Here is a 14,684-nt window from a genome sequence, read left to right as displayed (position 1 = left end):
GTTGTAGTTAGGGATTATGCTAGTTTAATAAAATAGTGATTATAGATTCTTCCCCAATAATCAATGACTTTACTACACTAAGTAGTTAGCTAGGTTTCTAGAACTGTATCTATACATATGTATGTATACTAGAATGGTATCCTTCTTATTGAGTGGGTCTTAAGTCCAATTAAAGAGAAGTTGTTACCACCACTAGTGCACCTATAGAGTTAATGTCATTTTGATGTGGTTCCTGGGTGTGATAGCTAGGCGTGGCTGTTGATTTTCTCCCATCTTTGTAAACTTGCATAGCCCATTCTGGTACCACAAGGAAAGCTAGTCCTCATGGAGGGCTGTTCAGATCAGTTGAGTTTAGGAGCCTTTGGGCCATTTTTACCAAGTATATGGTATCTTCACCAATAGATACTTACCTTCCATATCTGAAGGGTAACCAAGGGCAACAGTAATAGGCTGTATGTTTTGGGAGCCTGTTAGAAAGACCAGGCCAACTAAAAAGAGAGCTTCTCATGTCTGGCACATTCTGCCATTTTTAACACCTTCTGACTATGAGACGATGCTAAGTGCATTGAAAGCCTGTCATTCATCTCAGTTAATCATCTCTAGAAACATTCTTATAGAAACATCCAGAAGTCTGCTTCACTAATTCCATAGGCATCTTTTCATCTACTTAAGTAACAAACAAGTTGAGAAACCAGTAGGCAGTAGCAATAAAGCAAAATATAGACCAAGAAAAGTCAAGACTTGAAGGAAACCCTGGCATATTGGTAGTTGTCATCAAGAACAGCCACATCTTCCTTTCCTCCCAGGTTGAGGTTTGTTGGGGACCCACACAGCTTGAGGGAGCAGGGTTTAGACATTCATCAGGGCAGTAGGTATGCTTAGGAAGAGCCTATGGGGCTTGGAACATAATCAGGATGTGGGTGAGAGGTAAGGAAAGCTGGCAGCATCCCTGAGGCAGTGACAGCCTGACACACAGCTGAGAGGAAAGCAAGAGGTGAGATGGAGAGAGCTGGAGGCCATCCTGCCACTCACTGTCTGTTACCTCTGTGCACAAAGGACCAGGGCAGACAAGCTGGCACCTCTGTAATCAGTGCTTAATTGTTGCACTTGCCCTTTGAGACACTGAGCCTGAGGATAGGAAATAAGATTGCAGCTAGAAATCAGTGTGCAGGATTCTGCATCGAAGCACTCTTTGAATGTACGTAAGCAAAATATTAGACAAGTACATTCCAGATGGGATCTCCAGTCAGGGGCAGGTGATATGTGCTTCACCCTCTAATTTATTCAAAATAATGGAACAGCTTCTCTTAGGATATCTGGATAGGAAGGTCCATGTACAAAGGACAAAGGACTAGACCACAGTGGTTCTCAACCTGTGCTCATGACCCTTTTGGGATCAAATGACACTTAAGAGGAGTTGCATATTGGATATCCTACATATCAGATACTTACATAACTATTTATATCAGTAGAAAATTATGATTATGAAGTGATAAGAAAATAATTCTATCATTGGTGGTGTCAGACAAGAAACTGTTTTAAAGGGTCAGAGCGTTGGGGAGATTGAGAACCACTGGGCTAGTAGAAAGGTTAAAGATATAGATTCAGCGATGACTCACTTACAAATGCAGTCTTTGTGGAATCCCTAGCTCTTTCTGCCATATGTGATGTCTAAATGGAATGGAACTAAGAAGTCTTTGTCTGTCACATGGCTGTCTGTTGATGTCAAAGACAAGCATCACACTGAGAAAGATTAGTGGACAGGAAAACACAAGCAATACATACCGTTTGTATAGCATGAAGCATGAGCCCTGGGTGGTGCCTAAGCCCTGCTCAGGAGTGAGGCTTCCCAGATGTTTAGGAGTCATGCATAGCAAGTAGAAGGATTTTTGGTACTGCTCTGGTATGTATACCACAGTGAAGTGTTTGTTGATGAGGGTAAATCTATATATTTAAAAAGTTGTCTGTATGTACATGTGTGTGTTCGTATGAGATAATTTATTGTTTTCTAAATTGGGGCTCCCACTTCTTAAGTGACTCTAGCTTGTGTTAAGTTGACATTGAAAAACTATCCAACACCATGTTACATCCAGAAAGGCAGGTAGCTCTGTATGTCCAGTGCCAATATCAAGAAGCCCAATACCTCTGACTTCCCAGTCTTCTGTCTTCACCAGCAAAGATGTAACTATAGTCCAAATTCAAGCACCCACAAGTATCTTCAATTTCCATGACTCTTCGTAGTTCTGACCCATATCCCTAGCATAACCCATATATGCATATCCAGTCTGTGAACACTGTCTAGATTATTGTGTACTAAATGCTTGGTGTCTGGTGATAGTGAGCAATACTATTTTATACAAAATGGATAAATTAATCCTTGGCTCTTAGGTTTCAAGAGAGGTAATTATATTCTAATTCAAATTATATTTGCATTGGAACTTATAGCACTCATTTAAACAGAAGCCCTTAATTGGTTATGGTGCAGAGCCACAGAGGAGGGATCTAGTTCTCATGCTGTCATATAGGATCAGGCTCTATTGATGGATCCACGTCTCCTACACCACACGTAATAAAGACTTTGAACTGGCACCACACAGCTAATATTCCTCTATCTAGGCATGACATTTAGTAGTTGAGATACTTAGCATTCCAAGATGGAGCTTCTAAAATGCTACACATTGTCTTAGTAGGTTGACAGCACTCATAACAGTAACGTATCAAAGGCTTTATGCAGGTCTACCAATAGAGCAGCTGCTCTTGTTGGAACAAAGTTTGCATCTGTGCCTCAAGGGTTCATGGTTTGAAATTTAATTGAGATACTAAAAAGATCAGAACTGAATCTGTCCATGATATTCAGAAGTCAGCCTTTGGGTATTGGTTGGGATTAAAAAAGGTTACTAAGGTAAAGCTCCTGTGTTTGAATTCTGGTAGCTTTATAAAGGTGAGAGCGACTAGAGGCTATATGTGCATAAGTGTTTCCTCTAGTGATGTGTATGCGTGCTACCTTCAACATATCTTTTAAAAAGAAAAATAACTTAAGGGAGGACAGATTTACTTTTGGCTTGCAGCTTCTGAAACTTTCAGCTTACCATGGCACAGAAGGGAGGGTTGAGCTTTCATGGTGGTGGCAGCATGTACTGGAAGCTCCTCACTTCATCTGGATCAGGAAACAAAAAGTGGGACCAGAAACTAGTGCTGAGCTCTAACTTTCCCTAAAGATCTACTGCTACCAACTCTGCCTTGCCTCCCAAAGGCTACTGAGGAAATCAAAATTGTGACACCAGCTGGGAACAAACCTTCAAAATGTGAACTTGTAGGGGACATTTCAGAGTCAAGGCATAGCAAATAGATGCTTTGTGCTGTCTTTGAATTCCAGCGGCCAGAGAGCTACTGCCCTCAGAGCTTTACCTGCAGAACAATGAGCCACAATAAACTTCTGTTCTTTAGAAGCTTCCCAGCCTCAGGTTGATGAACACAGTTGAATCCAAAGGAACTTACTCCAATTTAAGACAACTGCGTAAGGTACATATGATCACTATTCCAGTTTATAGCTGAGAAAATCTAGGCAGAGATAAGCAAGGCAGCTTGTCTAAGATCTTACATCTAATGAAAGGCACAGACCAGATTCAGATCTAGGAATTTTGGCTAGACCAGTGGATCACAAGAGTGACTGGAACTTCCAAGAAAAATTTGGCAACACCTATGAACACATGTGGTCAGCATGTCTGTAGGGGCCTATGACTTAAAAGACGGTGGCCAGGGGTGATACCCGACATTGTACACAGTACTGATTTTGAAATCCATGTAGACCCAGCTTCTGACACACAAGCTGCTCAGTGGCAGTGCTCAGGGTACCTCATCTTTATAGATCATGAAGCACTTCAATGTTTACCTTCCCTGAAGATAAACATTATTTGAGTCTTGGAAATACAGACAGGCTGCCCTTTCTGATGATGAGGATGTGTGCACGTGATGGTGGTGAGGCAATACTAGAGATGAGTTCCCACCACTTTTCCAAATTTTACACACAGATACACAGAAGCATACACACAGACATACAGACACACAGACACACACACAGACATATAGACACACACACACATACACACACACACACACACACACACACACACACACACACACACACACACACACGAAAAGCATTTAATTGGTGGCTGGCTTAGTCTGTGACCTTTATGGTCAGAAGCATTGTGGTAGGCAGACATAGAGATGGAGCAGTAGTTGAGAGTTTACATTGTACTGGCAAAATAGAGGCAGAAGGAGAATGAGACTGGGCCTGGTGTGGACTTTTGAAACCTCAAAGCTCACTGCAAAGGGATATACCTCCTCCAACAAGGCCACACTGAAGTGGAAACTTACACATTCTTTGGAAAGTCGGTTAGATAAAGTTTTGCAAACTTGCGAAAGAACATTTAGCTGAAGTGGACATAGGTGAAAGGCTAAGGCAGACTTGTAAAGCAATGTTTAGCAGAAGCAAAAATGGGATGAAGCAAACACATGAAAGGACATGTGGTGAAGGAGTTTTTGCTAACAGCATATGTGTGTATTGGTCTGTCTTACAGTGTGTAATTGAGCTCTATTTGTTAGAAGTCTATAGAGAGATAAGTACCAAAAAACTTACGGTGGTATGTTATTACTTGTATTTTTTTTGTTTGTTTTTTGTTTGTTTTTTCTTTTGTCTCTTTTGCTGAGGCAAGACCTGTGTTGAGGCAAGATCAATAGAGGACATGTGATATCTGGAGGGAGTATAAAGGGACTCCATGGACAGTGACAGAGGTTGATAGAGCTAGCTATGAATGCTTGTTGGTCTTGCATCTTCACTGATCTTTACTTTGCTGAGAGAGGCACAGACAAGAACTTCTGGTGTTCCTGCTGATGCCTCCTGCTGACTTGTGCCAAGGCTGAGGCCTGGCTGTCTCTTTTAGGTAGAGTCACCACTGATTGCTCTCTCAGCTCTACAAAACTGAACTGCTGCTGTATCTGTAAAGTATTTGCAAGCAGATTGAGCTGTTGTTGCTAACCTACAAACTAAACTGTCAATTTTTTAGACAACACAGATTGAAGTTGCTCCAAAGAACCTTTCTAAATAGGTCCCACCTCTACCCCACCTCCATATCCTTTCTTTTCCATTGCCCCTGATGGATACTGGGCTAAAAAGGAGGTTAAAACATTTTAAAATCATCATTAAAATGGGTTTTAAAAAAATTAAAGTTATACCAAACCTTCTAATCTTTCCTAATAAATTAGAAACCAAGCATGCAAATATATGAGCCTATGGGAGCCATTCTTAACCAAACTAACACATTGAGGTAGGTTTTTGGAGACAAAACCAAACCCCAAAGCAAACCACCTCAATGAGAATCATAACCCTCCCAGTCCTGAAAGATCTCTGCTTATTTGGAACAAACTTCAGAACTGAAACATGGTTGAGACCTGAGGTTATTGTTTTCTTCTGTATTGAGACTGTATGACATTTAGCCCCAGGGTGGTTTCCTTATTGTTTTATGATCCTTCCTTGTATATTATTGTGTCTCGCCTTCCACTTTCTTCTTTGTCACACTCCATTTATCATAATCTTAACCATTTCTTGCTCAACTCACAGCTTTCTGTCCTCTTCCTCTTCCCTGTGAAGGCATATGGCAAGGTAGAAGAGATGCAGCAACAGAATCATCTCACTGGAACGACCACAGAAACAACAGTCCATCCCAGCTTCCTGTCTAGTAACTTAGTGTCTTGAATGTCAGGGACCACACCTGCTTTTTACTCTAACATGTGCTTAACCCCTTGTGTATAATCATCACCAACAGATACTTCATTGAATTAATGAGAAGTGACCTTGAAACACAGCCCTTCTTATGTACAAGAAATGGAGGCCTAAGGAAGAAACATTTGTGTCCTAAATTCATTTAGTAAGTTGACTGTTAACTCAGACCTGTAGCCCAGAACATCCTTTTGCTTCTAGCTTAGAGCAGTGTGGTCCCCAGCCATGCAGATTTCCTCCATCGTTTGTATAGGAATATAGTTTTCAAAGGGATCATACTTCTTTTTTCATTAACTTGGGTGTGAAGACCCAACATATTTGGGGAAGGCAATGCCTGGCCCATGAATCATTGGGTAAAATTACTTTTTCCCTCTGAAACAGGGCTTTCTCTATATTTATAAGGTGCTCAGTGAGTCCCAGGGGCCTGTAAGGTTAAACTGGGGTAATGTGACACAGTTACTGTTAGCTGTGTTTCTTCCCTAGCTGAACCCACCTCCTGCCCTTGTTTTAACCACCATTTTTGTGGGTTATAGTTCATCAGGAAGGTTCAGGAAATATTGCTAATTTATGTACCACTTATTCCACTAGATAATGCATTTGGGGAAGTGTAAGGTGCCCACACACCTGCAATTCAGGGAAGCTAAAGGCAGGCTTTGCACTGACCCAGCCAGAGAGAATGGGCACTTTATAGCTCACATGGTTGACTGCTTTCTCCCTCAGTGTTCATGATGGTGTCCATTCGCTTCAGTTGAGGAGGCCCTGGAGAGAGATATTACAAATTGAATGATGTAGCTTGATCTGACAAGAATTTCTAGGGATTCTGGCCTGGGCTCTGTGCTTCGCAGTAGTAAGCCACATTCCCTGGTCATGTAATGATTTTTAAAATGTCTGAGTTTAAAGTTCTGCTTTGCCACTTACTAACACAGTGACTTTGGGACAGTCAGGTCACTTTGCTAAGCCTCTGCAATGTGGCATTTGTGGAGAAGTAACCAAAAAGATAGGCTCTGGTATTAGGCAGAATGTAAAGTAGAATTTGCCTTCTGCCTCTTTTGACTGTGAACAAACGAATCAGTCTTGCCGGGCTTCCATTTTCTGATCTCTAAAGAGATTATAAGGGTACAAACTTCAAAAGAGATTCTTAAAAATCAACATCAAATGTATAGAGAATCCATGTGAATCACTCACTAGATGGTAACTCATTTAATAAATCCCTGTGAAAAGCCAATTATTCATGTAATGATTGCTCTCCAGATAATGGAAATGAGACACTGCAGGTACTTCTGGACCTATAGTGGGGACACATTCAATGAATTCATCATAAGTTTAATATATTGGAAGTCAACAGTGCATTGCTTTTTAGATAGGCTCACATGCCCTCAGAGCTGGCCTCAAACTTGCTAGGTAGCTATAACTGACCTTGGACTTTTGATCCTTTTGACAAATGCTAGGACAACACAACCATACTCTTTGTGCCATTACTGGGGCATCAAACTACAGGCTAGGCAAAAGCCCTACCAGCTGAGTCCTACTCCCAGTTTTGGACCCATTGAACACTACTGATGCTCAGATAGGCTGTGGAATGTTGGCCATTCACCTTCATGATTATGTGGTTGGACAGATGATTCAGCATCAAGAGAAAATAGTATAGGTAAGACAGTATACATACCTGCAATCATAGCTACTTGGAGGCTGAAGCAACCTATTGTGATCCTGTGCGAACCAAACCAGAGTTGGGGTGAAGTCATATCACAAATGTTAGCCCAGTAATAAGTCCAGAGTCAAGGCATGGTTTCTATTGAATGTGAACCAATTTTGTAGTATTTTAGTTGACAACTTGAAAGTTGGTATATCTGTGCTAGTGTTAGGTAATGTATGCAGGATCATACAACTAATAACCCAGTGAGAACTCGGCAAGCAGACCTCTAGATTTTGTGCTCTTGACTACATGAGAGCATCCTGTGTCTGACTGTGCTTAGTGAAGTCGTCTTCTCTCGCACATGAAACATACCATGGAGTGGGCAACTCTCTGTAGTAGCAGATTTAAAGTGCTACGGCAACTATTGTCATTAGACTCTGGTGAGTAGAATTCAGTAGGCCTGTGCTTAGCAAAGTGACAGGGGTAGGGTGTAAGAGTTGGGATTATCTCATAAACGTGTGCTATGAGAGCAGCTAAGAGCTTGGGTGGAGTGATCCTCACTTCAGAACTGTATGTTGATGCTGATGTCATGGCTGCTCTAAGCATCCTGGGTATTGTTAATGAGTTCTTTGAAGCCCAGATGTGGTGTTTTCTTACCATATGGTCCAGAGAGGTGCATGCTCTTTCAGACAGGGCATGCTATGATGCAGGCATGCTGATACCCATACATGGAAAATCTGACCTAAGGAGCATGTGATCCAGTTTCATCCAGTTTTCCCAACCCTGCAGGGACCATGTACTCTTTTGTGTATCACTCCCATAATAACTCAATGACTACAATAGCCAAAGAGCATTACATTGTCATATTTGCCATATTAAGCACTAACACAGGTGAGGAAAGTATTACCCTGTATCACAGAGAACTGAGACTAGCTGTACAGGATCCGGGAACCAATTCTATTATGATTATTTGGTTGTATATTTGTTTGGTTTTTCAATGTAAGAGAACAAATTATGGATTTTGTGCATGGTATGTGCTAAGCCTGTACTGCTGAGCTTCACTCCACTCTACTTTAGGTATTTATTATAATCTCAGTAATGCAAGGATTCTGGGTGGGTAGGGGTATGGGGGGCTAAAAGGAGCTAGTAAGGTGCTGAGATGAGGTAGAGTAGTTATCCAGCAAGAGAAACGTCCTGAATTCCCTGAATTCAATCTGGAGCTCTGTTCCAAAACTTAAATATACAATGAACTAAAATAGGCACTAGTAAAAATCTTGAGAACCTTAACTTTTTGATACAACAAGCATTTAAATATTTTCCTGCTTGAGAATTCAATGCATAGATGAAGATCAGGTCTGAGTATCTGCTGGTGACCAGCAGAAGATAGACAAAGAAACTGAGCTCTTGTTTCCCAGCAGAGGGAATGTGCACATAGACCATGAGTGCTCATCTCCAACCCAGGTCTTTCTCTGGGGTTCAGACTACCATGGTTTCAGACTGTGGCTTTCAGATTCCCACGTTGGGTCCACTTGAGTATGGAACAGATATCCCACGTTCCATATTCTAAGTCAGCATTGCTGTCTTCCACTCCACAGCTACTTGTTTTACAGTGTTCTCCTGATAACTAGATCATCAGTCCATCATGCTGCTGCCAATGTTCCTGGACACCTCTCTTTTACCTCAGTCTACCCATCCATAAGAATAATGGGTGCTTATTCGTATGGACTGCTGCCATTTCTATCCATAGCCTTCATATAGTGTCTGAGTGTGCTGCCATTGAAACACACACAGTCTTCTCTGGTCTCACCAGTTAGCCAGAAAAGACAATTAAGTGTAAAGCACACTATAGTCTCCTGTTTTGTTCTCTTCAGTGGATTCTTGTCATATACAAAAGAATCCTTATGCCTTCCTCGGATCTGTTAGGCCCTCTAGGATTTGGTCTCCACCCATCTTTCCTGACCTTATTTTCTAACTCTCTTACATTTTCTAACTCCCTCCAGCATTCCTGGCCTTTCTCCTGTTCCTCACACATGCCACAATGTGAGAACATGGGCGTATTGAAATGTCAGACCCAGCTGAGAAGAACTTAATTAAAAAGTAGAAAAGAGAAGAGAAATTGGGGGGTGAAAAACTTCATGAAAGTGGGAAGGATAAGACTCTAAGCCCAGGTGGAAATTTGTCATATCCGATAGAAGAAATGCCTCTGCTAGCCTCAGTCTCAGTCTCTCCCTCCCCCACCTCTCTCTGTGCATGTGTACACTGTGTGTGTGTGTGTGTGTGTGTGTATGAATGCAAGTGTGAATGCAAATGTACACCTGTGTATGTGGGGTCAGAGGTCAACCTTGGCTGTCTTTCCTCAGATGCCACCTCCCTTGTTTTTTGAAACTGAGTCTCTCTTTAGCCTGGAACTTTCCAAGCAGCCTAAGCTGTCTGACTAGCAAGCCTCATGGCTCCATTTGTCTCTGCCTCCAGAGTCTAAACATCTAAGCATACACCACCACATCCAAGTTTTTAAAAATGTGGGTCCTGGGAGGGGCGTTAAACTTAGGTTCCATTGTTTGTAATAAACACTTTGGCAACTAAGCGAACCACCAGGCCCTGCTTCTTACAGTGTTACAGGGAGAGGAGACAAGCACATTGTAGAAATAGTTGTTGGATCGGAGGCCCACATAAGAGATCTGGGGAGGAGAAAGAGCAACAAAATGTATTACTTATTATGATAAAACTTATCCAGGACTGGCCTCAGCTTCAGAGAAGAGGTGAATAGCTTGACAGTCAACTAATTAACTTCTGAATATCTTACCTGTTGGACAAAACATTCAACAGTTTCCTTGAGAGTGAGACCTTGGGTGCTGTGCCTGTTTCCTTCTGTATGGAACTGGAAAAGTAATGATACCTACTCTGTTGATAAAAACATAATTATATGGCATTGTAATACTCCTTTTGCCAGAAGTGCTAAGATGCATGCTCCAACATTGTCTTATCATCCATTATACTATTAGTAAATGCTGCTCATTCATGACTCAAATGAATGAGCAAGTGAGTGGATGAATGAAAGGCTGAGTTTTAGAAGAGGGAGAGCCATTATTCTGTAGAATTTGGAGAACCCACTAGAGATTTTCTTACTGGCAAAGAAACAGTTGGATCTTAAATCAGTGATTCAATCTTGCTTACCATAGATGCCCAGCTGTGGGAATGCACTTGAATTACATGCTTGTCCCATTCACCTGCAGCAAGATAATCAGAGCCACCCAGACTCCTCTTCTGTTAAGATTCACACAAGTCTTAACAGACTGTCAATTAGCCAGAGGAGGTGAATTGAATGGAACTTAATGCAAAATTAGCACTGAGGTCTATGGAGAGAATGCAAAGAATGGAGAGGAGGTGTTACATAGCTGCTTCCATACTAAGGAAAAATGCAACAAGACAGACATGGAAAATCTGGAGAAAGACATCCAAAACTAACTTTTTTTTTTCAGGACGTTATCTTTCGTCAACATTTCTTTAATTTTGTAATATGATACGATCCTTGTTGGCCACCAGTCTCTAGATCAAGAATTGGCCTTATTCTAGATCAGACCCTCAGTTGGGCTTTTCCATTCAGTCAAATGTAAGTTTTTTCCCTCTGCCCTTCCATAAGAATTGCTCTGAACATGATCCCAGACAGCTGGCTTAAGTGAAATTAAGATTCTGGTATTCATGAGGTGCTCTCTTGAGCCATCCACCTGCATTATCACATTTAGTCTTCATTTCAGTTCTTTGAGCATGGAATTGTATTAGCTCCATCTTTTATGTGAGAAATTGAGGTTGAGAATGGGGTAAGGGGTTTCACTGAGACAGCAAAGATCATCAGACCTTTTGAGGTTATTGGATTAGGCAGGTCTACTTTCAAAGGCTGTTACTTACCTTCACCCTTCCAAATGAGATCATTGGTGCATACATATAAACACACACACACACACACACACACACACACACACACACACTGTCAATATTGTGGAGACTATGTCATCCCCAAACAAACATTCTTACTTAGGTCCATGCCTGTGGTTTTCACCTAAAAACTACATCCTCCCCAACCAGTGTACTCTAATAAGGTCTAGTTCTAGCAAATTTTTCTACCAGGCAAATTCCTCTTGATTAATAAAGGGGCTTGTTGTGGAAGCTCAAAACCCAGCAGCAATTAATTATTGACAGAGCATGTGAATTAGAGATAAAAGAACTCATTCTTTCTCCACGCGGGTGATAGTAAATAAATTTAATTATGGTAGGAGAGGCTAAGGGATCTTCGTCTGAATTAAGTTTTATTAGCTGAGACATTTAAAAGCATGTCATCATAACAAAGAGGTCTTGTGTAATCCTGAATGTACCACTTTGGTTAGGACACAAAAGTGAATGGCTTTAGCAGAGCACCTGGTGGCAGATGGCCCACTGTACCATCAGGCATTGAAATTGAACATGTTTATCCGCAATTAGCACCGCTCTCCATATGCCTATAGCATACTTATTGCATAATAATATCCTGAGCCTTATTTTTAGTCACTGATTGGCCCTCTGCTTTGGGCTGGACTTAGTGGTATCAAAGTCCCTCCCTAAAGGAAAACATGGAATGTAGAGGCGGTGATAGAAAGTGTTTTTGTCAAAGAGACTGGTAAACAAGAACCATGTGTGGGGTCTGTGTTAGTGTGCAACTTTTCATTACTATAGCAGACACCTACTACAGTCAACTTAGTAAGAAGAAAGGTTTATTGTGGCTTGTGGTTTCAGAGATTCCAATCCATGGTTGCTTTGCCTCATTGGTTTTGGGTCTCTGGCAACCCAGTTCATTATGGGAGCAGTACATGGTAGAGGAAACCTGTTCACTTCATGGCCAGGCCATAAAAGTGAGAAAAAGATAGAGGAGATGATGGGGGTCTTAATATGCCCTTTAATTAATGGTTTTTAGATCTTTTTCATTTATGTATGTGTGCTTTTCCATCCATGTATGTTTGTGCACTTCTAGTGTCTACAGAGTTTAGAAGAGGCTGTTGGATCTTCTGGAATTGAAGTTTCAGATAGTTGTGAGCCACAATGCGAACACATGCTGGCAACCAAACACAGTCCTTTGTAAGAGCAGCAAGTACTTGTAACCCCTGAGCCAACTTGACAGCCACATAATATGCCCTTTCAAGGCATGATTCCAAAGACCTAACTATCTCTCACTAGGCTCTACCCTTAAAGTCTCTATCATCTTACTCAGGCTGGAGACAAAACCTTTAACATATGGCAGGGGGCCTTGGGGTATTCAAGATCCCAGTTAGAACAGGTTCTATGAGAAGTTTGCTGGGCGAATTTGGAGGCAAAGAAAGAAGAAAACTGTGTATGTTGAACCAGGCCTATGCCTGCATTCTATATGTCATTTCGTCCTCAATGGAACTTGAGGTGACTGAAGATGTCGAGGCATGTAGATATGCTTAAGTTTTCTGAGGATACAAAGCTTACCGATGTCTTTGTTCATTCTTTATTCTTGGGCTTCGGATTTGTTTGTTTGTTTGTTTTCATTTATACAAAACTTTTTTTTTTTACTAACTCAGGGCTCAGAAAACCTCCTTAAAAAGCAAAATAATGCATATTTTAGGTTCTGTGGGCCACATACCTGTTGCACCAACCAATTTCACTGTTTATTGTATAAATGCAGCACATAAACAATATGTAAATGAGCAAGTGTGGCTGTGTCCCAATGAAGGTTTATTTACAAGCGCTGAAATATAAATTCTGCATAATTTTCATGTATCATACAGTGCTGCTATTACTATCATTTGGGTTTTTTCCCACAACCATTTAAAGGTTATAAATCCTTCTTAGCTGTGACTCACATACAAACAGGAGGCAGGGAGAATTTGCCAACCCTGGACTAGATAATCTTTGAGGTCTTGTTGAGCTCAAACATTTCCTGAAAGCTACTACAACAATAATAAAACCCTTAATTTACTGAGCTCATGCACACATGAGATTCCATGCTAAATGCTTTTCAAACATTATCTCCCTTAATCCTCATACTACAGTGTGAAGTCGTTGCTATCATTACCTACATTTCAGAGATTATAAAACTAATATGTAAGGAAATTAAAGGCATATCTAGGTTAAATACAACTGGTAAGAGGTAGAAAGGCAGTTTAAATTTGGGTATACAAGATCCCAAGGAATAATGCATAAGTCTTAAGCTGCCTTTCCAGATAATTACATAGTCAAGCCTACATTTGGGACATAGAGGCAGAGAACTGCCCAGTGCACATCTGTTCTATTTGGTGGCTCCTACCTGGGCTATGTGTTGCATATAATTTGTGCAAAGATACTAAACTATCTTGGGTATAGTAATAACCATTGTATTTCCTCTTTCTTTTTTCTTCTAGAAATGTAATGCCTAAGACATTGGATGGACAGATAACCATGGAGAAGACCCCCAGTTATTTTGTGACGAATGAGGCTCCCAAGCGCATCCACTCTATGGCTAAGGACATCAAACTCATTGTGGTGGTACGAAACCCAGTGACAAGGGCCATTTCTGACTACACCCAGACACTGTCAAAAAAGCCAGAGATCCCCACCTTTGAGGTACTGGCCTTCAAAAACCGGACCCTGGGGCTGATTGATGCCTCTTGGAGTGCCATTCGCATTGGGATCTATGCTCTGCACCTGGAGAACTGGCTGCAGTATTTTCCCCTTTCTCAGATCCTGTTTGTCAGTGGTGAGCGACTCATAGTGGACCCCGCAGGGGAGATGGCCAAAGTCCAGGATTTCCTAGGCCTCAAGCGTGTTGTGACTGAGAAGCACTTTTACTTCAACAAAACCAAGGGATTCCCCTGCTTGAAGAAGCCAGAAGACAGCAGTGCCCCAAGATGTTTGGGCAAGAGCAAAGGTCGGACTCATCCCCGAATTGACCCAGATGTCATCCATAGACTTCGGAAATTCTACAAACCCTTCAACATGATGTTTTACCAAATGACTGGTCAAGATTTTCAGTGGGAACAGGAAGAGGGTGATAAGTGAGGCTGATGATATGGAGGGAAGGCTAATGAATAGAAAGGATTCTCTTTAGCAGAGTCCCAAATGCCCAAGGTTCAGAAGCGTCAGCCATGCTGGAGTGCCAAGTAGATTGCCAACCTGATTCTTTCAGGTTACATCCAATGTTGTGGGCTTAGGCAGAGGTATAGATCTCATGGCATCCCTGTGGGGGAACCAACAGTATCTGGTTGACCAGATTCCTACTAAAATCCACCATGAATA

The 14,684-nt window shown here is 41.5% G+C and overlaps 1 protein-coding gene across 1 annotated transcript in view; it reads left to right on the top strand.

Moving 5' to 3' along the window:
• Hs3st4 (heparan sulfate-glucosamine 3-sulfotransferase 4) overlaps positions 1 to 14,447 on the top strand; it is a 413,121-nt gene extending 398,674 nt beyond the window's left edge. The window contains exon 2 of the mRNA XM_052174770.1: positions 13,811 to 14,447. Within this exon, the coding sequence (XP_052030730.1) occupies positions 13,811 to 14,447 (637 nt within the window). The remainder of the gene's footprint in view (positions 1 to 13,810) is intronic.
• The last annotated feature ends 237 nt before the right edge of the window (positions 14,448 to 14,684 follow it).

The sequence above is a fragment of the Apodemus sylvaticus genome, chromosome 1, assembly GCF_947179515.1.
Source record: "Apodemus sylvaticus chromosome 1, mApoSyl1.1, whole genome shotgun sequence".
NCBI lineage: Eukaryota > Metazoa > Chordata > Mammalia > Rodentia > Muridae > Apodemus > Apodemus sylvaticus.
Note: the sequence above shows the minus strand (reverse complement) of the source record. Positions and strands in the feature narration are given on the sequence as shown.